Source organism: Mirounga angustirostris, unplaced genomic scaffold, assembly GCF_029215605.1.
Source record: "Mirounga angustirostris isolate CCGP_5_RB_7025 unplaced genomic scaffold, mMirAng1.0.hap1 SCAF_5, whole genome shotgun sequence".
NCBI lineage: Eukaryota > Metazoa > Chordata > Mammalia > Carnivora > Phocidae > Mirounga > Mirounga angustirostris.
Genome location: NW_026991713.1, coordinates 177,493,796 through 177,519,167, shown reverse-complemented (window position 1 = coordinate 177,519,167; position 25,372 = coordinate 177,493,796). Strand labels below are relative to the sequence as shown.

Below are 25,372 nucleotides of genomic sequence, written 5' to 3'. Positions count from 1 at the left end.
TGTACCTCTGTTAGAGCAGTAATCACTAATATTTTTTCTATGGCTAGATTTCAGATTCTTCTGATCAGGAACTGTGGGCAGTTCATCTGTCAATCCCTAAAATGGTCAACATTCAGGGAGTTTTGTCTAGTTGAATTTTGACCTTTTCTTGTATCTTTTGGGCTTCTTTCTGGTAAATATTCCATGACCCCCAATGTATTCATTACCACATTCCCAAAGACCTCAGAAATGATTTGTACCAGCAGTTTATGGTAAAGAGCAGACCATTGGCAGACAGAGCTTTTGTAGTTAATGATTCTACCTTTGGTGACATACTTTTAGCAGACTCCCTGACATGAAGTGTTTTTTTCCTATATTGACCTCAACTTGGATTATCTGTGATGGGTATTGTTGGTCAACAGATCCCTTCAAATACCATTCAGATTCCAACAAGTTTTGCCCTGACTTAGGAGCGTATATCCATTTTATGTTGTTAATAAATAGAAAATATTTTCCCAAAGGAATTAGACAAATTGATTTAGTATCTTTTTTCATTATACAAATAAACATTTATTTTTAGTTTAGCTGCTCTAATTTATTACTGAATATTTAGTGTGGCATGTTTATTCTGCACATCATTATCAGCGGTTCTTTGGACCTTAATTTTTCATTTGAAAAATTAATGAGTTTGTATTTTTTATGTTTATTTACTCACTTAAAATTTATATCAGTTTTAAAATGCATTTAAAACTGGTGAAAGTGATAAAGAGTACAAAAAACAAATACATCAGAAGTGAGAAAAACAAGAAAAACAAAAGTAGGCCCATGCACTGGAACCAGATGTGAGGCGGATAGAAAGACGCAGAGAGTCTGGGTCCTTTGCCATGAGGTGCCTGATTTTGGTGGTAGTGCTACCCAGCAGCCAATAGGAGGAGGAAATCCCAGCTGGTGCTAGGCTTCCCAAGGCTCAGCAGGGAAAGCAAATTCTTAGTTGCAGAGAAGCACAACCATTCATGAGGCCAGGACCAGAGGATATTGTTCTTGAGAAGTTTGATGCAGTGGACACGGTGGTTTAATGAGCAGTGTCCCAGTTATAAAGCCTTAGGAAGAGTCCCTGAGGGCTACCTGTCCACATAGGCGGTGAGGGGGGCCTGACTTGGGAGCCAGGACCAGAAGCGAAGGTGCTTCTCTCGATGCGGGCTTGGCAATCCTGTGCTGGAGAGGCCCCATGTCTGTGCCCGGGGATCATTGGCTTCTGCTTTGCACTTACTGAACGAAATTTTCACTTTGTCATCGTGCGTTACAAATTTGTTACTTTTGGAGAAAGAATTTGACCTTAAACTTGCTAGGGTCTGTTCTCTGTGACATGCAGTTAACACTTGGTTTACTATTTTACTGGGCACTGTGTCCCTTGGTGCGTCTTCTGTGTGAGAAACCACCATCTTCCTTTGCTTCTACCTTGCTGAGGCTCAGAGTGTCTTTAACTTTGGCCTTCGGACCATCATTTTCTGCTTATCACTCTCTTTTCCTCACAATCGTAAATCCCGCACAGCAGCTCCATCGTTTGAGAGAGGTGGGGACAGAAACCACTGGCGCTTCATCCTCCGTGCAGCGCCAGCACCTGGCTGGGTTGGGACAAGCCTTAGGCTACTGCTTGCCTGGCTTTTTTCAGTTACCACTTACCTAATGGTCCCCTTTCCCCAAACTGCTGTTTTCCTCTCCCTGGGCGATGAGGACTCCCATTTAATCCATTGCTCTTGTGGGAACGTCTCACCTTCTGTCTTATCTGGAGATACTTCTGGTTTTCTAATGATAGTTTTGTTTATAACAACATGATCATTAACTTCTGTCAGTCAGCAGATGGCACTGGCCCGGTCACGTCCCCCAGCATGGCGTGCCGAGGCCAGCGGGAGTCGGTGTGATTTCCTGCACCAGTAGGTCCCCAAAGGCGTTTCCAGCTTTGTGCCACCAAGTGCTTTATTTTAACACAAATTAATGTTCTTTATTTTGTTCAGTGATTTTTGTCAATACGTAAATGCTCAGAATTCATTTTGCTGCCTTCCTTTTCATGCATGCTTCTTTAATCTCTGGTGATTTATGTGTTTACCATCTGGGTTAAGAATTTCCCTGTCAGAGTATGTACTGAGGTATTTGTACTTACAGTACATAAATTTGTTTTATGTTTTCCCTGGGAGCTGATATTTTATATTTTTCTCAAATATATGTATTGAATGAAGTTAGAATCTTCCCATTGGAATGTTTGTTTTAAATATTCCAGTTAAGTGTTCTATGTTATTTGATTTACAGTTGGATTATTGGAGTTGATTATTTACTTAAATGTAATAGCTGGAATACCTGTCTCTCTCTCTATACATATATCAACTTATTTTGGATGTTTTATATTATCAACCTGCAAAATCTTTGTGATGTTATTGGTGTTATTCCAGGCTGTCGTTGTTGTTAACAGAATAGCTTTTTGTTTTAGAGTTTGTTATAAAGGAAATCCCAAGTACACATCTTTTAAAGATTATTAGCTCATCTAAAACCCTTTTTAAAATAATCAACTCTGAGAAATGTGAGGTCATCGAATATAGCATTCTTGGTAATCAAAGAATTAGGATCAGATTTTTAACATGGACAAGCAGTTCTGGTGTGAGTTAGGAGGAGGTGGAACATGAACTGTTTTCTTAATGTTGAGCTAAATCTGTTGTCTGTATTTTTTAAGCTAATTGATAAACCCTTAAAAACTCTGCCTTGCCCTTAAAAAGCCCTCAGTCATTCTCTTCTTACTCGTTTATTCCTTTCTCTTAACTTAAATTACTCACTTGCTATCCTATTGGGAAAATCTTCAAAACTCCTTGTTGAACCTCTGAGTACACAGGATTAATCGGCTAACTACCAGTGCCTAATGTCAAAGAAGGGGCACTCACTTGTTAACTTAAACTTTCAGATCAGCAAGAAGTGACTTTTTTTTTTGTTTTAATTCAATTCAGCATGTATCTGCTGGGTATTTACTATCAGAATACTATGGATGATAGGAAGACTAGTAAGTCAACAGTTCCTAATTTCAAGTAATTTACATTCTTCCTTTATAAATTAAGTTTGATAGATCTTTAATTTGTTTAATGGTATTTCATGAATTTTTGTAAAGTAAGGTGTTTTAATTTATGACAATCCTAGGCAAAAATACCTCGTCGGAGACGATGTGGAGCCTATTAGGGATTAGAATCTTCTAGACCCTCAGGGCAAGAGTATGGAGATCGTTTTCATAATGGGTATGAAAACCTGGGCTTGGCATAGGCATCGTATCTGACTGGACTAATCTCTCCACCTTTGTCCTAGAAAGACACCCATCACTGACTGACCATAGGGGAGAGCACTGGAATGTGCCAGAAAGAGCACAGATTAAATAAGCCAAACACATAAAAGGGCCTAGCAAGTTGCCTCACAGTGTATGAACTCAAATGGTGGCTTCTTTTATTCTATTATTCTATTATTATTTCTTATTCTGGTGGACTTTCTTTAGAGAGGAGGGACAGCCATTCATCTATGGCTGTTTATCCAGTGCCTGTTTTGTGATGGGCATGGTGGTAGGTATAGAGGATTTAACTGTGAGCTAGACAGATGTAGTCAGTGCCCCATAGAGATTTCAGTTACCTGGGCCATTCAGGCAAGTGCCTAGGCTAAGCAGCGTGTAAGTGTGATAGGGGTGAAGTACAGGGTGCAATTGGGGGTATTCCCCTGAACTAGGGGTCCAGGACCATGTCCCATTGAAAGGCGGGTGGAAGCTGGAGAGAGCAGGAGCTGGGGCTAGTAGTGTTCCGGCAGAAGTAGCATCCTGTGTGACCCCCCACCCCCTGCCCAGAAACGAGGGGAAGTCCAAAACACCCGGAACTTGTGTGTACAGCCCGGGTGTGGGGCCAGGTAGGCCCTGCTTGGGCAGTGCCTCGAGCTTGCTCTGAAGGAGTCTGGGCTTTATCCTAGAGCAGTGGGGGAGCTATAGATTAATTCTAAATATTGCCAGGATCTGACAAATCCTTAACTTAGAAAGTTTTCTGGGGTCTCAGCTGAGACTGGGCTGGCTTGGTGGAGGAGAAGCTGCAGAACCAGGGCTGGAATTGTGCAAGGGGCTGGTGCTGAGCAGCTGTGGTTGGGAGGGCTGGAAAAGCGCCCCAGAGGCTTGGACAGTGGGCAGAACTGTGAGCAAGAGGGGCTGAGCAGAGGGCCTTTCTCTGCTGGGCCAGCCCTGGGGTTCTGTATACTCTTTATCAACAGGAAATGGGGTGGATCTGTTTGCTCATGGGCCCAGGGAAGAGCAGGCGTCAGGGAGCCTTGTCCCAGGACAGTAGATGCAGCTGCCCACTGGGGAACCGCCGTGCCCCTGGGGGGGACACAGTGACAGTGTCTTTGCAGTCACACCCAGCACCTGGTTAGGGAGCTTTCTTCAAAGCCAGCCTTTGAATAGAAAGAACAGTAATCAAATGATTCTCTCCCCAGGGGTTGGGTGGGTTATCCAGATTAGCTCAGGGCCAAAGCTAACTAAACAATGGAAGGCTTTCTGGGAACTGGGCTGTGTCCCTCTGCTGTGGCCAGGTGCCGCAGTGATTTCTGCTCTTGTGTTCTCCTGCACAGGAAGAGCCCTGGAAGCCTCTGTGGTTCTTCCCTTTCCCGTGCTCTCACTCCAGTGCTCACTCAGACAGACGGACAGACAGGAGGAGGGAAAGAAGGAAGGAAGGAAACCTGAATGTGTGATGAGGCCAAAACTAAATACTGGGTTTTTTAATCTTTTTTTTTTTTTTTTTTCTGATAGCTTCATCAATTCTACGTGCATTTATTGATTACTTCTTAAAAAAGGGCTATATTTTAGGTGTCAATCTTTGCAGAGTTGGTGTTTTCACTTTGGTTCTGAAGATAGGGCAGGAATCCTAATAGCTTACTTTGATGACATGGCTAGACCGGCTTCCCAGCTGAGGCCCAGCTCTCCTTGCAGAGCGGACTAGTTAGTTCCCGGGGGACCTGGTATGTGAATTGACATTTCTGCTGCTATTTACTGATGACAGAACCTGGGTTCAAGGTAGCCAGTGGGGCCTGTGTTCTTGTTGCGGAAAGTGTATAAACTTGGGAAGGATCCCCAGCCTCCTTCCCACGCCCCTGACTCTGGTGAGTGCTGCGTGCAGGGTGCTTGGCATTTGCACATCAAGACCTCTGCTCCCACTCCACGCCCCTCCTCCACACATGGTCATTCCCTCCGCAGCTCAAGGAAGGTAGAAGGTAATGGGTGCAACATGGCGCCTCCTGGCTTCATGAAACTCAGAAGAAAAACATTGCATTTAAAGGTATGAAGCATACCAACTGCTAAACCAAATAAAGGAATAAAGAAACAAGCGATAACAGGTAAAAGTAAAAAAATCTGCTGGAATGAGGACGTTAGAGTTCTAGGATTAGGAAAAGAAGTAGCTAACAGGCTCACGGATTAACAGTGTAGAAGGCACTTTGTGTGAATTCTAGACGTCTGAGTGTGAGCTGTCCTGTTGGAGCCCCTGGTGTCTCCAAGTGTGGGGAGTAATTCTCTGTTTCTCCTTCCAGCCCCTTCAAGTTGTCAAGCTGTTACTGCTTTACACTCGTGAGGAGCCAAAGAAACCTCCTTTGCTTCTCAGAAGACAGGCCCCGAATTTGAACTGATAGCCGTGTTAGTCGGCTTGGGCCGCCATAGACCGGGGGTGGGGGGCTACCTCAAACGCCAGAAATGGTATTTCTCACAGTTCTGGAGGCTGGAAGCCCAGGATCAGGGGGCTGGCCTATTTGCTTTCTGGTGAGAGCTCTCTTCCTAGCTTGCAGATGTGTTGCACATGGGGAAAGAGAGAGGAGAGAGGACACTCTGGTGTCTCTTCCTGTAAGGGCATTAATTCCATTGTGAGGACCCCACTCTCATGACTCAGCCTAATCCTAATTCTCTCCCAAAGCCTCAGCTCCAAATACCATCTCCTGGGGGTTAGGGCTTCAGCATGTGAATTTTGGGAGGACAGAAACATTCAGTCCAGAACAACATCTCATTGGTATTTTATTTAAGCTAAAAGAATACATTTATACATTTTCTGGAGGAAAAAAAATCCCACATGGCTATAAATAGTGGTTTCAGCTGGCCTTTGATTTTTCAAGATCAAGTAAAATAAATCTAGAGGTAAACAATAAAATTCCATTAAGTAGGAGCATTAAAGGGACCATCTTAGTAAAGGCTGTAAATCTGGAGAAAGTTTTGGGGATCAACTTATTAATAGCATTCAAGCCCATCAAGTTTTCTTTGTTCTTTTAAAGTTATGGGAATGAATTAAAAAACAAGCTTCCCAGTCTATCATGTATCATTGAAACCCAAAACACAATAGCATTTGTGTTGTTACAAACCAGGAGGTTGTACATCTATTATTTATTTTTTATTAAAGGTGCGAGCTCCAGAGCGAGGCCCATGAAAGGCCAAGAGAAATAGGAGATGAAGCCTTTCATCTCTGCCTAGTTTTTCCCCATGTGCCCCAGGTCAGCAGTGAGTCAGTGTTCCTGCTACTCTTATGACTGTGTTTGTTTACCTGGACTATGTTCAGAGGTAAAGAGAAAAAAAAGGGAAAAAGGAGGAAAATGACAAATCTGACTTTACATTTTAGAACAGAGTTAAAATTGTAATTAGAGAAAGCTACATGATCATTGCTAGCTCTAAACACAATTTTCCATCAAACCACTTGTGCCTTGGATCTCTTAAGGATCATTACACATAATGTAGAATGATAATGCTGTGCTATTCAGAGGGCTCTTTTATGGCCATCACCCTCAAGTGGGGCCCCAGGGGTCACCATTGTTTACAGGGATGATAATGGCCTGGCCCAGGTGAGGGCTTCTGAAATGATATCAAACACCTCAGTCTGACTCTGAACCAGGAGGGGCCTGTGGAGCAAGGTCCACTGCCCCTGCCTCCCCAGGGGGCACTGGGGAGCAAGCCAGGAAATCCTGGGCAGAGAAGTCCCAGCGTGCAGCCACATGACAGGGGTGACCACTGGAGATCCCTGACACCTTCCTATGGGGTCTGTTAGGGAACGGATCCAGTTCATGGGTCCCATGACCTCCAAGATCCAGCAAATAACTTCCTTAACTTGAATATTTTAGTCGCACTGCTGTAAAGCTGCTGGTATCTTTAACTTGTTAGAAATAAAACCAAAAGAAGTGGTTGTTAAGTCTACCATTTTCTGCAGTGTAGGAGACCTGATTCATTTACACCTGTGGCACTTAGTGCGGTCATGTGTAGGGCAGTGTATTGCCTGTTAAGTCCATGTGCATAAACTAAAAGGAGTGTTTATTGTCCCGGAAACTAGAGTTTCTGCCTTTTGTTCTCGATGCTTCCTTGATTCAGGGGGAAGGTGTGTACCTGTGAATTATACAGAGGTCAGCTGCCCTTTGCTGGCACTGCCGAAAGCTGCCCATGGGGAGTAGTGGTTTGATTTCCCTGCTGGTTGTGGGCATTCGTTTGCACTTCCGCCATCATGGGCAGCCTCTCATCATCTTTCCTCTGCGCCTTTGTGGCCTCCTGACATGACTCCTGTGTCTGGTCCACCTCGCAGACACCGGGCCGCACATGAAACCGTCTGGAGGCTGGCCATACTGGAGAGTTTCCCCTGCCTCTGAGCCCATTCTGAATTAAGCCTGTGTTCCTCCATCTGGCTCCCAGACCCACTGCAATACCACCCCCACCGTGCGTCTCCGTCCTTCGTGCTTCTCTACAAGTCCTCTCTTGCCAGTAACAATAATGATAGCTGAAATGGTGCTCCAGGGTCCATCTGTCCTGTTATTTACACCATTTAGAAGGAGGTGCCCGGCCTAACATCCCAGCGCCGGCCGCTCGTAGCCGCAGACTACGCGGCTCAGCCAGGCCACTGTCACTTCTCAGCCACCTTGGACTTGGCATGCTTCTGGGGGTCCGTGCGCCCCAGGAGTGGGCTCTTTCACACGCCTTCCTGGCTCCAGTGCAGCCTTCTGTGCTGTCCTTAGTAAACTTTCCCTCCTTCTGTGGAACCCCCATGGAACTCTTTCATGTTTCTGCTATTTATGGAATCCTGTCTGTCAGGAGCTGTGCTAAGTGCTCTCTGTGTCTGTTAAGTTAAACTGAAGTGAAATAAACTGAGAACTTTATTCTTCAGCACTCCTGTGAGGAAAGCATTCTCTCTTTTACAAATGAGGGAACCGGCTTGCACTAAGTTTTTGTTTGGTTGTATGGTCCCCCAGCCATGTTATAAGCTTCTTGAGGGCAGAGTCAGAGTCTCCTCATTTCCTGTATCCTCAGGCAATCCCTACTCTGTCCACACACCAAGGAGGCAGGCAGCGAAGTGTGAAGGAAATCTGAAGCTGTCGGGACGATCAGAAGAAGAAACATTTGTGAGAGGCAGCCTCTACCTTGTGACGCTGAAGAGGCGCCAAGGGGTCTCTCCCTGCCTTCCATCCCCCTTTCTGCATGCACCTTGGATATTTTCCCTGTAGTTGGCATTACTGTTCTCACCAAAAGGGGGCTTCATGAAAGTAATGGACTTGCGTGCCAGTGTCTTGTCTCCACTCAGCTCTGTGGTCGGTGGCTTTGTTACTTGGGGCCTCAGGGTGCCATGGAGGGGAAACTCTGCGTACAGGGGAGGACTGTGGTGGGTAATAAACGAATCACACAGGTAATGGGTGTACATCTAGGAGTTCACAAGCCCACGACAGACTTGTGTCCCAAGGTCTTCCCTTCTGTGACTCAGGCCCAGGCCTAAAGGACGATGGGGGTGGGAGCAGAAGTGGGGGGGAGTAAAGCATTTTGATAAAGCAAACTGGAGACTGTGGACAGATTGGTGTAAACACTTTTCAAGCCTCTGGTTGCTTCTTACATTTAGGCCCTGGCTGTAGCCAAGTGGGCCGTATATCAGCAGGACCTTGTTTACAGCTCTCAGACTAATGAGGATTATCATTTATGCTTGAGAGTATGTAAATTTGGCAGTTCTTGCTCTAAAATAACATTCTCCATCTTTCCGGGAGTAAACTGCTTTCTTAGTAAACAAATTTTCAGTTTATTATGTTACCGTTTAGAAACTTTCTTATTCCAGTGCCAAATTGCTCTTAAAGGTGACTGAGTTGTAAAGAATATTTTATTTACCTTGAAATCAGATTCTGTTTAGAACAGTATTAAAACACAAGGAGAGTCAGCAATCCATCACTAGAAATATGTGAGGAGCTAACATTGGAATGCACACGTGTATTTGAGAGGTTGTTTCTATCCAGTTCATAGCACTTATTTCTGTATCACTGAGCAGCTCTTACATGCAAGACCCTCTACTTGGGGGTCTCCTTGAGATACAGAAATGAATAACCTATTATCTCCGGCCTTGGAGCCTCTAAACTTCGATAAGGAGAATAAAACAAGTACTAAATAAGAGGCAGAGAGTCCAACATGCCCTTTGAGAGGTTGGCATGCAGAGGATGGCTCGGGGGAAGACCACCCGAGGAACTGGTGCATGGAAGGCAGTGTCTGTGACAGGTTGATTTGCCGATGGATGGGAGGTGGCGGGCATTTGCGGTGGAGGGAACGTTACCAGCAGAGGAAAGCCTGGGGGCCTGTGGAGCAGTTGAGAGATCCAGTCTTGTTGGAATGAAGGGTACGTGCCCACAGTTTATGGCTAGAACCCTGGTGTGGAGTCGGATACCCTGCCCCTCACCCTCCCGGGAGGTACCAATGCTAATCTGACATGGTTGATGATGGAGAAGTTTCTAAAGTTTGTACAGCCAGGATGACCGGCTTCCCAGTAGTCCAGACAGACAATAGGGAGAACAAGAAGGAGAGGAAATGCCCAGTAGGTAGTTGATGAGGTGAATGAGGACTGGGAATAGAGGAGCCGGAGGTAAAGATTTGGGGGGAGGTCTCTTGCAGATGGCTGAAAGGATGGTAATATAGACTGCACGGGGTGGGGAGTGAGTAGACAAAGATGAGCGATAGCAACATGTCGTCCCAGGAAGAGAGGAGGGGCAGCTCTGGATAGAACGAGGACCGATGACAGAAGCAGGAGCGGTGCCCTGAGCACACGGAGGAGCAGGTTGCATAAGGAAGGGGGTGGCGTTAAGCACATGGTCACTGGAGAGTTCGGGCGGGACAGCGGGTGCTGCTGTGGTGGCACTAAGATTTGAAGCTTGGTGGTGGAGGGAGGGAGGGAGTAGAAGGTGCGGCCGGGGTGAGGAAAGGGTTGGGGAGATGAGACAGGAAGAACCTAATGGTAGAACAGGCTTAACCACTTTCGCCTCTAAAGATGTGCTATGGCTTTTGTCAGTGGGGAAATAACCCATTTCTTCTACCTTCCAAGCCTGGTGGCAGAGGGATTACAAGGAAGACTCACATCTCAGGGCCTCTGCCAGTCCTGTGTTGCCAAAGGAGACAGACCGTATGGCTCTTTGCTGAGTATGCACGTGTGGATCAGGAGTGGGTGGGGGTGGGTGGGGGGAGAGAGCTCAGTTGCTGTGCTTTACAAAGTGAGGGGGTTTACTTCGGGGGTGGACTGGCCTGGGAGAGCAGAGAGGCCGAGATGTATGGGATTGTTAGGGAGAGAGGGTGGAGCCACTGCTCAGTTGTCCTGACTTTAAGTGTGGCCACTCACAGATGAGTGTCTTTGGCAGGAGAGAGTGAAGAGGAAGAATTTAAGTCATGCCAAGAAAAGGAGACCGGGGGGCTAAGTTCTACTGGGTCAGCATGGACCAGCAGAAGAGCCCAGCCATGGGGCCAGCCGGGCAAGTGTGGCCAGGTGATGTGGCCCTGAGAATGCATCTCTGGTGATTAGCAGCGAAAGTGAGCGGGGCTCTGGACTTCCCACAGTATGTGGGAAAGGACAACAGAAGCGATTTTATTCCACTGTCCAAGGACAGAGTGGCCTTAACTGTCATCTGGACGTCATGGGGCATTTCTTAATGTTTGTGCAGACAAGGAGAAAGCACTCCGTGGGGACAGAGACGCTGCCACTTGTGCAGAGGTGACATGCCGGAGGAGTGAGAGCCGACGTGATAAGGACTCCGAAAGAGGTTTTCTTTAAAGCAGTGAGGGTCCATGGAAGGTTGGTGAGCCCCGCAGTGAAGCAGTCAGCATGATTGCTGGGTGGAGGAGGCGGAGGAGGAAGAGAGGGCAGTGGGCACAGTGCAGAGGTTTGGGGATTGACATGGTGGGCTCGGACCAAGGGTCGGTCAGGGAGGGATGCTTGGGTGTATGTGAAGTCTTGTCGAAAGGGCTGGTTATGGGTCCAGACACAATAGCTAAGTCCTAACACTCACGGGAGTGGAGGAAGAAGGGGGCAGGGATCAGCAGTCAGAGGGCTAGAGGGTTTGAGACTTTCAACATTTGCTACTGCTGTTGGTCAGGGCTCTTCAGAGAGACAGAACCAACAGCATGTATCTATCTGAGACGAAGGGAGATACTGATTTTAAGTATTGGCTCACATGATTGTGGAGGCTGAGAAGTCGCAGGAAGCAAGCTGGAGACCCAGGAAAGCTGGTGTACTTAGTTTGAAGGCCCAGAGCCCAATTCTAGCCCGAATCTGCAGGCTGGAGAGCCAGGACCACTGACAGGAGAAGATCAGTGTCCCAGCTCATCAGTCAGAGGCAAGGCAATCCAACTTCCCTCCGCCTTTCTGTTCTATTCAGGCCCTCAGTGGATTGCATGGTCTCCACGGATGATGAGAAGGGCCATCTGCTTTACTCAGTCTATCAATTCAAATGCTAATCTCTTCTAAAACACCCTCACAGGCACATCCAGAAATAATGTTTAACCAGCTATCTGACATTCTTTGGCCCAGTCCCATTGACACATAAAATGAACCATCACAATGCTCCATGACCTCTCTTGGGATTGTTAGCTAGCTTTCCATGTTTCATCAAATCTCCTTGTCCAAGTTGTAAGCTCCTCCAGGGCAGGGACCCTGTCTTCTCCTTTGCATTCTTGGTAGCTGACACAGTACTTCCCATGTACTAAATGTTCAGTAAAAATGTGTTGGATGGCTCATTGATCAATAAATTTATGTCTGTGCCAATACAGAATTGCTCTTGAAAAGCTATGGGTAAATCAATTCTTTGCAAATTGAATCTTACTTCATATGTACCAGGGACATAGAGCACTTAAAGGGACCGTAGGTGAATCTTTTGGGACTCCAAGAGTCCTTTACTCTGTTTTTCACATTTTACAGAAAAGGAAGCTGTTACAGAGAAGTTAAGTGACTTGTCACAATCTGATTTGTTGGTCAAATACAAGGTTTCTTAAAGAGAAGTATTGCTGTTATTTTAGGTAGAGAGTGACTTGGTGAAGAGCCCAGCTCTAGGGTTTATGTCAGATCAATAACACCATACTTTTAGCAGTATTTCTTTTAGTCTGCAGATACTTAGTAGATTTGTGTAAATCAAAGCATTATTTCAGTAATATACTAATGACTGCATTCTATACTGAACAGTTTTGCAGGCTATATAGCAGGTTGGGAAATAAAAACCAAAAACAGAAGAACATACAGAAAAAGCTTCTGGCTAAGAAAATCACTTCTAGAAGAGCCTGGCTGGAAGCATTTAGTTTTTCTTCTGTGACTTGTGTGAGGATGATGAATGTGCTGGATGGGTGCCGGGTCTTGGGGTCCTGAGGGTGTGCTCCCAGATTCATTGTGGAGGTGATGGAAATCGCTTCAGTCAGTGGCTTCATGTTAAGTTGAAGAAAGATGTGCACAAGATTTAGTGAGACCTTTTGGATACCTCACTGATTGAATTACTCATTTTAAAGAGGTTGGGTTTTATCAACATCTGTATTGGGTTGATTTTTAGTTTCTTCTTGCTGCATTCTGGAATAAAGTAATTTATTAGATGTGAGAAACTTGAGAAAAAAAGCAGTGCTACTTTGGGTTACTCTTTTTGGATTATCCAAATAAAAGAAATAGAAGAGCCAAAATGTTCATTTGATTTGCTCTCCTTTCTCTTCATAGTTGTTTTCACATGGCTTCTGCTTGTCAAAAATTATTTTGAAGTTGTCATTTACTACAAGAGACACTTCCTTTTCGTTTGGGATTTTAGTTTCTTGACATGAGACATTGAATCAGATGTGAGAGGCAGGAATTAATTTGTATTGATATTAGCTCACAGCTGTTGTGCAGACACTATTTCATGCAGTTCTTGGCACTCTGTGGGGGTGGACATTATTATCCCCCTTTTATAGGTGTGCAAACTGAGACCCACAGGGATAACAAAACTTGCTTGCACAGGTGTGTGGGTCCTTTGCCATAAGGGCTCAGACTCATCCTGCTCATCAGCACTGTCTCCATAGCCTGAATGTCTTCCGTCCGTTTTTACATTTATTATTAGTGTTGGCCGCTGTGACTACTATTTTTTGGAGACACTGTGATATATAGGGCGCCTGGGTGGCTCAGTCGGTTAAGTGTCCGACTCTTGATTTCAGCTCAGATCATAATATTGGGGTTGTGAGATTGAGCCCTGTGTAGGGCTCCATGCTCAGCAGAGAGTCTGCTTTTCCCTTTCCCTCTCCCCATCCTCACTGCTCACTCTCTGTCTCAGTCCAACCAATCAGTCAATTTTGAGGACACTGTGATATTACTTACATAATAATGTCTTAAAAAATAAAGTAATACTAAATGAATAATCCTAAAATAATACTATTTGAGCCCTGCGAAAAGTATGGATAAATGGAATCTTTTGGTTATTCAAACTCTCAGTATTTGTGCTCATCACAGTCTCTACTTAGCCAGAATTGTGTGCTACTTGAGCTTGTTATGTGGCGCTGTGTTAGGATATACACAAAAGTGGTAATGAGTGGAACGTTGGCTTTCAGGTCAGTGTAAATACAACTATGTTAGGGCTAGAGGGTGAACTGTGGTGGGTTTGTAAAGTTGAAGCTGAAATTGAAATGCGTCACTTACAGCAGGTGGCTTCCGGCTGTACTCCCAGACCTTTGGGGTGCCTGTCCAGTTTCTTCACCTGTTATGGGCACTTGTAGGTAAAAGTTGAACTTCAGTGGATTTGAAGTAGTAACATACATGGTCTTTCATGAATTCTAGTTGGTGTGAAGTAAAGAAATACGTTTAGAATTTTTACCTCCTTTCCTGTTTCCATGTCCTTTGCCTTTCTTTTGATTAAAGTGTGAACGGATAATGCTGCAGTCGAAATACAAGAGCGCAGATTATGGATAAACTGGAAAATCAAACTCTGTGGAACAAAGACTCATTATTTTAAAATTACATAACAAATTTAATTAGGTAAACTATACCAAAGAATGAATTGACAATGTAAAATATGCTGTGTAGCTTTTAAAAAATGAATACTTAGTTTGAAATCACTAAATCATAGCAATTTCTTGCTTTATGCAGCAGAGTTCTATTATTTACAATCGAAAGTCAACATATTTTAGGGAAGATTGCTAGTTTCACCTAACTGTGTGATATCCTTCAGTTCCTCTCGGGGGTCCCCAACCTCAGCTGCACATTGAAATCACAAGGGAGACTTGAAAAATACTGATGCTGGGGCCTCACTCCCAGACATTCAGATTTAATTGGCCTGGGGTAGAGCCTGGCTAGCAGCATTTTTTAAAACTCCCCTGGAGTTTCTAATGTGCATCAGAGTTAAGAACCATTGTTTATATTATAATCACTCTTTAATTATATTTGGTTACATCTTTATAGACGAAGCTCTACAGTTGAGCATCTTGACTTTAGAGTCGTACTCTAGCGAGGCAGGCAGCTCAGATCAACTTACAGGCAATTTAAAGTGCTGACCTTTATCTCTCAAGTTTTTATGTTTAGAGGGCAGTTACTGTAAGGATTACCTTTCCCTGTTGCAGCATCATAATATTGAGTGCCAGGACCCAAGTTTCTGAAACCTCCCAGTAGACCCTTTTAAAACTGTTATGAGCCTGCAGGGTATGGCAGGACCTAGCTGTTAATTCAGTACTTTCATCTGATTGACGTGGGAAGGATCACTGGCCACCTAAGGGAGGCCTTCCCATTATTAATTCCTTTCTGGATGTCCTTTGTGTGTCTGCCCAGAGGCCTTGGCATTGGGTACATTGTGAAAGTCATAAAATTAAAGAAATATCTTGTCCGGGCTGCTCACACTGACATTCAGAAAAACAATCACAGTAATGGCTGGGGCTTTCTCCTTTGAAAGAACACGCACCAAGGGCCTTTGGTGTATTTCTTGATAGAATTTGCTGTGGGCCCGCTGTGCATTGATGGGTGGAAAAGGGCTAATGGTCATGTTGGGGCCACCGCTACTGGAATTGTCCAAAATCTTTGAACTCATTTCGGTGTGTGTGTGCACATGGACATACTAGGATGCACATATGCCGTTTCTTATTGTATTTCAAACATGAGGCTTATTTTTAAGATGCTTGCAAAATTTGCCCAAAGAGAGGAAAACCTTTAAATTGGTGATTCTTAAATTTTTGTGGGTGTATCAGGATCAGATATAGTCAGCCTTAGATGGGGTCTAAAGTTTGAGAGGCAAAGATTTAAATAAATTTCCCCAAAAAGCTACTTTTCTTAGATGCCCTGATACAGATTACAAATAAGGCTATTGATGGTTCCGTACAAAAACAAATGAATATATTTTTACCATTTGTTGAAATCATAGTTTTGAAGCTGGGAAGGCCTGTGTATCACTATCTGCTCTATTTTTGGAAGTAATGGAGGAAGTATTTCAACCTGATTACTGCCTGTGGAGTGAGGAATTTCTTAGTATTTGACTGACCGCCTGCTGGCACTTTATTTCCTTAGAGCTCCTCAAGTCATTATAAGAATCACCCAACGGTTTGAAATGAAAATGATGTCTTACTATAAAATGCCCGCTATCTATGGTAAAAAGATTACACGCCATTTAAAAATATAATTGCCATTCCCCACTCCCCCTTACATCCAAACATCTCAGCATAACAGAATCCTTGCAGAATGAGAAGGAGCACTCAAGGTTCAAGACTTGCAAATTTGAGAAACTGCATCTATTTTAAGTCTTTTAATAGTCCAGATAATTATAACTTCACCTACTGCCCTTTTCTTTCTGCCTACCTCCTGGTCATTTTAATGATGCAGTTTGTGTATTGCTGCTGATGAATTCTGCCCGGTGCAAATTATTTATTTATTTTTCCCTGAGCTGGGTTTTATCCTCTGTTTACTTATCTTGGTGTTCTGTTTCCTTTCTGAACTGCCACCGGACTTTCCTTTACATGGCCATTGTGTAATGCACAGCAGGCCGAAGGAGCTTGGGGACTCCTGCTGTGGGAGCCCTGTTTGGGTAAATGTCACCTCTTTAGACAAAGAGAAACTTGGCCAAATCACAAATCCAGAAAGGGCTTAGCTTGCCACATCTTTAACATTTTATATGACAATTTGAAAGTCTATGTTTGCTGCATGGTTTTGAAGTGCTAACTGGTATGGCTAGGGTTTTTATTGCATTGCTTGTTACTATCCTTGGGGTGAAGGTGGAAAGGAGCCAGTTGGGGATAAGTAATCTGGAGTCCGTGCCCTCCTGCCCCACTTCCCTCCACAGGCTTACGAGGAGCTGGGACATGTACCTAGGAGAAGAGAGCTCTTCTGTAAAAACGTTGTTGACTCCTATGAAAATTAGTGTTGCCACTGGAACTTAGGTGCAGAAGAGAGCCTGCCTCCATTGACTTGTGGGGGAGAGTATTTGAGTTGAGTTAGTATCTGTGACAACAAGCTAGGGTTTAGGTACTGTTTTAAGAAGTCTTACTCATCTTTAGGCTTATTTATTGACCTTAAGAACGTTCTTAGGCAGTAAAGCTGCTTCTCTCAGCATCAGGGCTTCCATCAGGGGCCCTGGCCTTCACTGATTTCTATGCTTGGCTGCCGACCCTGGCCTCCTTTTTAGTGTATAGGAGTTGGGCTCAGTGTAGAGCACTTCCACGTGGGCTATCCCTTCCCACCTTTCCTGACATTTTGCTTTAGTTGGAGACCTTGCTGGCTCTGAAAGGACTTAGCTCATCTTTGTATAATTCTGCTTGTTTGGACCATGATTATTGTCTAAGGACTTGATCCAAAAGAGGGTACCCCTAGCTACTGGGGAGAGCCTTTTGGCTTTCAAGAATGTACGTACAAATTTAAGGCAACTGTCCTTCCCTGTTTCTCTTGTCATTTCTCCTGTGTCCCCTCCAGTCTCCCTGCCCTTCTCCTTCTCACTGGCCACAGCTGATACCCAGAAGGTTGGCTCTTTTTAAGAGCACACACAGCACAGTGGGCGAGAGAATAAACTTTGCGGACAGGTTCCCTGGGCACAAGTCTGGCTCTGCCACTTCTCAGCTGTGTACCTCTGGACAAATTTCCTTGACCCTTCTGTGCCTCAATTTCCTCATGTAAGAGAGTAAAAATAATAGTACTTACCATGCTTAGCACAAATAGCTACTATTGTTTCCTAAATACACTCTTTTAACAGCTTTATTGAGATAGAATTTATAGCCATAAAGTCCATCTGTTTAAAGTTTCAACTCAAGATTCTTAATATGTTTAGAGTTGTGCCAACATTTCCATATTCTAATTTTAGAACATCCCCAAATCATCTACTAGAGGCCCATCCGCACTCCCTCCTTGCTGTCCTTCCCTGTCTGCCAAGTAACCACCCATCTACTTTGTGTGGATTTGCCTATTCTGGACATTCCTGTCAATGCAGTCACACAACACATGGTCCTTTGTGACTGGCTGCTTCCATTCCACATGTTTCCAAGGCTCATCCATGTTGCAGCATGGATGGGTTGTGTATTTAATTCCTTTTGATTGTTGAATAATATTACATCGCATAGGTATTTACCACATGTTGTTTATCTAGTCATCACTTGACAGACATTTGAGTTGCTTCCGCTTTTTGGCTCTTAGGAATAATGCTGCCATGACCATTCATGTACAAATTTTTGTGTGGACATAACCCACACATTTCATTCCTCTTGGACATATACCCAGGAGTGGAATTAATGGGTCATATGGTAACTCTGTTTTAACATTTTGAGGAACTGGCAGACTATTTGCACCTTATATTCCCACCAGCAACCTATGAGGATTTCAGTTTCTCCATATCTTTGCCGGCACCTGTTAGTGTCTTTTTGATGATAGACCTTCGTGTGGGTGGTTTGGGATGCGTTATCTCATTGTAATATTGATTTTTCTAATGACCGATGTTGAATATTTTTCATGTGCTTATTAGCCTAAATATACTATTGACTATATGAAAACTGGCTTATTGGTTTAGAGATAGTAGGGATATAAGAGATATCAGCCTCTGCTTTTATAAAGTTTGCAACCATGACAAGAGTGAAGATAGTTTCTGAGTCAAGCATACGTAAAGAGTCCTATCTGCATCTCATTAACAGTTAGAAAACTTAAGCTCTAGCTAAAGCTAAGTCATCATTAGTGTGTGGAGTTTAATCATTTCCTAATAGGTTTATGTGTAGAGAGATCATTTTGTTTGATTTCATCTCTACTTGCTTTTGTGTTCTTGTTTTTTTTTTTTTTTTTAAGATTTATTTATTTGAGAGAGCGAGAATGAGAGAGAGAGAGAGAGAGTACATGACGGGGGGAGGGTTAGAGGGAGAAGCAGGCTCCCCGCCGAGCAGGGAGCCCGATGCGGGACTTGATCCCAGGACTCCAGGATCATGACCTGAGCCGAAGGCAGTCGCTTAACCAACTGAGCCACCCAGGCGCCCCGCTTTTGTGTTTCAGTTTTTACAAATTAAATTGGGTAACGTGGAAAATGCCTTTGTTGCCACACTGTGAGTTCCAGTTTGTTCTCAGCAACTCTTAGAAGATTGAAGTCAAATGTTGGCCATTTTTCTCCCTTAAAGTTTTTTTTTTTTCCCCCATCTTGACTGAATTATGTAAGCTATTCAGCTGGCCACTTAACGGTGGTTTTTCTGTAGCATTGGTGAGTTTATGTAACTTTGCTTATAGGAAATTATATATATTCATTTTTATACCTCAATTTACCCTGTCCGTTGAATGTTACTGGCACGAAATCTGTGGCTATGGCACTGATTATCTCTGATGGCTTTTCTAATAGTGCTTATCTGCACATAGCTTGATCTTGGGTAAGAGGCTTATTTGGTGCATATTTTCTGGTTTTTGAAACAGAAACATGAATCACTCCCTCTGATATAAAACTCACCAACACTGATGTTAATATTTTGTCATGTAATTGTGTTTCTATTCATTTTTAGTTTACATTCTGAACCAGAGGGCCAGTGGGCAGAGTGCATTTTCATGGAATGAATTAGGCAAAGAGGTTTGACCGTGATACTCTACCATTTACTGTCTCTGTGGTCTTGAACAAGGTGCCTAATCTCTTTCTCAGTTTTTTCATTTGTGTAATGGGCATAAAGTATGACCTCTATCTGATGCAGTTGTTGGGGGAACACCTGAGATTTTGTTTATTAAAACATTTCTTCCTGGGTATGCAGTAAATGCTCAGTAATTGTTAGATAGTAGCACTAGTACTAGGAACAGGAACTATAACCTTTTTGGCTCCTCGTCTGATCGGGAGATAAGATGCACATGAAGAGTTAAATGGTACTAGGAGGGTTAAAAGCTCAGTAACAAGGGCGCCTGGGTGGCTCAGTTGGTTAAGCGACTGCCTGCCTTCGGCTCAGGTCATGATCCTGGAGTCCCGGGGTCGAGTCCCGCATCGGGCTCCCTGCTCTGCAGGGAGTCTGCTCCTCCCTCTGACCCTCCCCCCTCTCATGTGCTCTCTGTCTTTCTCATTCTGTCTCAAATAAATAAATAAAATCTTTAAAAAAAAAAAAAAAAAAAGCTCAGTAACAGACAGCAAGCTTGTTGGCACGGTGGCGCACAGGAGCTTGTGTTCTAAGGTGCCGGTGACCCCCCGAGTGGACAAAGTTACTGCCCTAAAGCGGTGTGAGCCAGGGGCTGAGGCAAGTGTGTCTCCATCCTGAAGGGTGGATAGATGTATGCCGTAAGGACTTTTAACTGAGGGAAAGTTTATAAGTGGTGAAATTCACAGATATTAAGGGTACAATTCGATGAGTTTTGACAAACGTATAGACTCATGCAGCTACCACCTCAGTCCAGATGGAGAACGTCTCTGTCACTCCAGCAGATTTCCTCATGCATGCCCATTCCAATCAATCTCTGTCCCTGTAGGCAGCCGTTTTTCTGATTTCTTTTCACAGAGATTAATTTTGCCTGTGCTTGAATTTCATGTAACACGGGCAGTTTTATGTCTGGCTTCTTTGACCCAGCCTGATGCCTGAAATTCCTCCATCGTGTTGAGTTTATCAGTTTGTTCATTTTTATTGATGTACATCTCTGTTGTTTTCAGTTTAGGGTATTATAACTAATGCTACTATGACTATTCATGTAAACTTATTTGTGTGGATGTGTGCTTTCTTCAAGACATATCTCTTGAAGAAATATCTAGGCCTAGAACTTCTGGGTCATCGGGTAGATATTGGTTTAATTTTATAAGAAATTGCCAAACCTTTCCCCCAAGTGGTTGTACCATTTATGCAGTCTTTGCCAGTGACAGGGGAGAGTTGCCATGGCAACACACATTTGCCGACATGTAGTGTTGTTTGCCCTTTTCCACTGAGCCAGATAGTCCATAGTGGCAAATGATGTTAAGCACTTCCTATGTGCTTGGTAGCTATTTGTATATCTTCCTTTGTGAAGTTCACGTTCAAGCCTTTTTGCTCCTTTTACTAATGTGTTCTTTTCATCTTAATCATTGAGTTGTGGGCATTTTTATATAATTTGGATACAAGTTTTTTTCAAGATCAATGTAACCCCCAGAATATTTTCTTCCACTTCATGGCTTTCGTATTCCTTCGTTGGCAATGTACTTCACAGTGCATTTGTTTTAATTAAACTTTTTTTTTTAAAGGTACTCATACATTCAAAGGAGTTATTAGAACTAATACAAAGAGATCCTGTGTACCTCTGTGCCCTTTACTCAGTTTTCCCCAATGGAAATATCTTGAACAATTATTGATTGCAACCAGGCAACTGACATCCATGCAGTCAACATAGAGAATCCCTTATGTTGCCCTTCCAGTGTCCTCCACCCCCACCCCGCCCCCATTTCTGGCCCTTGCAACCCCCAGTCTGTTCTCCATTTCTGTGATTTTGTCATTTCAGCAGTGTTATATAAAAGGAATCCTATTGTATGTGACCTTTGGGATTAGATTGTATTTTTCACTCAGCAGAATTCTTTGGAGATTCATCGAGGTTGTTGTGTGTATCAGTAGTTTGTTCTTTTGTATTACCTAGTGGTGTGCTATGGTTTGGATGTCCTATAGTTTGTACAACTATTAACCTTTCAGGGACATCTGGGTTCTATCCAGTTTTTGCCTGTTATGACTAAAGCTGCTATTAACATCTTGTACAGGTTTTTATGTAAACAGAAGTCTTCATTTCTTTGGGATAAATGCCTAAGAGTGCAATTGCTGGGTCTGTATGGTAGATACATGTTTAGTTTTATCAGAAACCGCCAAACTGTTTGCTAGAATGATTGTATTACTTCATGCATCCACCAGTAGTGTATGAGTAATCCAGTTTTGTTTTTGTTTTTACATCATCAGCATTTGGTGTTGTCCCTGCTTTTTTTAATTTAGCCATTCTGATAGGTATGTGCTGATAACTTATTATGGTTTTAATTTGCATTTCTCTAATGATTAATGATGTTGAACATCTTTTCATGTGTATATTTGCCATCCATAGATCCTCTTCAGTGAAATGTCTGTTTATCATCTGTCCATTTTCTATTTAGATTATTTGTTTTGTACAGTTAACTTTTGAGGGTTCTTTATATATTTTAGATACTAGTCCTTTTTAGATATGTGGTTTGGACATATTTTCTCCTAATCTGTGCTTGTCTTTTTATCCTCTTCACAGAGACTTTTGGAGAGCAAAGTTTTAAATTTTGGTAAGATTCAATTTGTTGTTGTTGTCGTTGTTGCTTTTAATGCATTGTACTTTTGGTGTCAGGTCTGAGACTCTTTGCCTAGCTGTAGATTTTAAGGATTTTCTCTAATATTTTTTCTAACAGTTTCTGGTTTTACACCTAAACCCATGATCCATTTGAGTTAATTTTTATATGAAATAAGAAGGTTAGGTAGAGGTTCTTCTTTTTTTTTTTTTTTAATCTTCTGGATATTTGGTTGCTCTGGTGCCATTTGTTTTAAAGACTATCTTTCCTCTTTTTATTTTTAAGATTTACTTATTTATTTGGGAGAGAGAGTGTATGAGTGGGAGGGGCAGAGGGAGAGGGAGAGAGAATCTCAAGCAGACTCTGCTGAACACAGGGCTTGATTTCATGACCCCGAGATCACAACCGGAACGGAAACCAAGAGTCAGATACTTAACCAACTGTGCCTCCCAGGCACCTCTATCTTTCCTCTGTTGAATATGTTTTTCATCTTTTGTCAAAAATCAGTTGGCTATACTTGTGTTGGGGTTTTTCTAGGTTCTCTATTCATTTCTTTGATTTAAAGTTCTACCTCTCTGCCAATACCGTACAGTCTTTTCCCTCCCTCCCTCCCTCCCTCCCTCCCTTCCTTCCTCCCTCCCTCCCTCCCTTCCTTCCTTCCTCTTTTGTCATTCTAACTTGATTGTAGCATGCTCCACTCTTTAGTTGAAAACTTCAAGCATAACCACTGGCTTAGGTCAGGCTATTTGTGACAATTGATTTCATTTTTAGGTCACTTAAAATTTTTACCACAATCAAACAGAACTGGAAGGCCAATAAAGGAAAATAAAAACAAACAAACTCAGAAGTCCCCGGCTCCACTCCTCCCTAAATTATTCTTCATTGAATGCTAGTTCTTGATTTATCAAATTTTATCATTTTTTCCCTTTTTTGTTTTTTTGTTATGAAGATGAGGATTTCACATCCTTATATATCCTTGCTTTCCCTCCTGTTTTTCAAATATAATTATATCAGAATTTTTAGTTAAAGTGGTGTAAAATGTTTGACTAATTTTCTGTCTAATATTTTGTAATTACATTTCCTTTCTTGTTCAAAGTATTTTGCTTTCTGCAGTTAATAATTCACTTCCTCCCACCTATTTGTCTTTGTTCCTATTACTAATTATTTTCAGACTTTCCAACTCCAAAGATTATGATTTTCCCACCCAGCCCAATGCATCAGCTTTTCTTTGTTCTTAAAGATGTTGCTCTGGGAGTCATCTGCCATCATGCTCTTGCCTGACCCACCTGTGCTCTAGGTATTCCACATAGATGTGCTCCTGGCCTTTCTCTTTGCTCCTCTCCAACATGTATCTTGTTTCCTAAATCCCACCTCTTTCTCATCCTTAATATATACTCTAATTTTAGTAGAGTACATCTTTTAGTAGTTTCATGAGAAAGCATGTATGGGAAATATTTTTTGAGACCCTGACAGTGTTAATATGTATTAATATGAAAATAATACGTATCTTTTCATGCTTAATTGCTAATTTGAATGTTGAATTCTGGGATACAAATATTTATTCAAAATTTGAGGCTGTTGCTCCATTCACTTCTAGCTTTGACTATGTTGTTGAGAAGTCAGATGACATTCATATTTACAATCTTTTAATGTGAACTAGTTATTTATGACTTGAAGATTTTAGTATCTTCTCTTTATCCCCAATGCTCTGAAATTTCATAGCAGTGTAACCTGATATGGGGATTTTTAAAAAATTCATTATGCTGTGCATTTAATAGGCTCTTTAATTTGAATACTTATGTCTCTCAGTTAAAGGAATATTTTGTGTATCAATATTTTGATAATTTCCTCTTTATTTTACTCTGTTTTCTTTTTCTGGAATTCTGTTACACAGTGGTTAGAATTTCTGGACTGAATGATATTCAGATTTCCTCTTATCTCCTATTAATACTGTATTGTCTTGATTTACCGTAGCTATATAATAAGTCTTAAGATCAGGAAGATTGATACCTCTCATTTTCTTATTCACTTTTTTTTTTTTAAGATTTTTTTTCTTAATTCATTTGAGAGAGACAGAGGCAGAGAACAAGCAGGGGAAGAGGCAGAGGGAGAGGGAGAAGCAGCCTACCCCCCCCGCCCCGCCCTGAGCAGGGAGCCAGATGTGGGGCTCGATCCCAGGACCTGGAGATCATGACCTGAGCCGAAGGCAGATGTTTAACCATCTGAGCCACCCAGGTGCTCTCTTCTTCATTTTCAAAATTGTTTTAGATATTCTAGTTTCTTTGCCTTTCTATATTAATTTTAGAATAATCTTGTGTATATCTATAAGAAATGTTGCTGGTGTATTAACAAATTCCATTAACCCTATATATCTGTTTGCATAGAATTGACATCTTTACTATGTTGAGTCTTCAAATCTATGAACATGGTATATCTCTAAATATTTGTTTAGGTCCTTTGATTTCTGTGATCAGCATTTTATAATGTTCAGAATAAAGATATATTTTATAAAGTTTATACCTGAGCATTTCATTTTATTTGGAGTGATTATGAATGGTATTGTGTGTATAATTTTGGTTTCTACTTATTGGTAGTTTATAGAAAGGTGATCGATTTGTGTGTTGATTTTGTATCCTACAACCTTGTTGAACTCACTTATTAATTCTAGAAGGGGTGTGTGTTTGTGTGTGTGTGTGTGTGTGTAGCTTCTTTGGGATTTTCTACAGACATAATCATGTCATCTACAAATAGGGACAATTTCATTTTTCCCTTCCAATATGTATGTCTTTTATTTATTTATTTTCTTCCTTATTTCAGTGGCTAGACCTTGAATAGGACTGATGAGAACAGACATTCTTGACTGGGTACCAAGTTCAGGGGAAAGGTATTCAGTCTTTAACTGTTGAATAAGATGTTATTAGATGTAGATTTTTGGTAGATTTTCTTTATAAAGAAAGTTCCTCTCTATTCCCAATTTGGTGAGAGTGTTTTTTTTTCTTCTTAACTTTATGAATGGGTGTTGGATTTTGTCGAATGCTTTTTCTGCTGTAGTTGATAAATCACAGATTTTTTTTAGCTCATTGATATGGTAAATTATGCTGATTGATTTTTCAAATTTTGAACCAGCCTTGCATACCTGGAATACATTCCACTCAATCTTGGCATATAATTCTCTTAATACATTACTGTATTTGACTTGCTAATATTTTGTTGAAGATTTTTGTGTCTAAGTTCAGTAGAGATATTGGTATATAATTGACTTTTTTGTATTATCTTTGCCAAGATTTTATATCAGGGAAAAACTAGGCTCAAAAAATGAGTTGGGAAACATTTCTTTCTCTTCTGGTTTTTGGACAAGAATATGTAAAGTCGATGTTAATTCTTTAAATGTTTGATAGAATTCTTTAGTGAAACCATCTGGGTCTGG

The 25,372-nt window shown here is 42.3% G+C and overlaps 1 protein-coding gene across 10 annotated transcripts in view; it reads left to right on the top strand.

The window, feature by feature from the left end:
* The window catches only part of SDK1 (sidekick cell adhesion molecule 1), an 854,344-nt gene that overhangs the window by 302,341 nt on the left and 526,631 nt on the right, over positions 1 to 25,372 (top strand). The window contains exon 1 of one of the 10 annotated variants that reach the window (XM_054507721.2): positions 23,080 to 24,180. The exons of the other annotated variants lie outside the window; for them this stretch is intronic. Coding sequence (XP_054363696.1) covers positions 24,105 to 24,180 — 76 coding nt within the window. The 5' untranslated portion in view covers positions 23,080 to 24,104. Of the gene's footprint in view, positions 1 to 23,079; positions 24,181 to 25,372 lie in introns of those variants that run through there. 10 annotated transcript variants of the gene reach the window in all.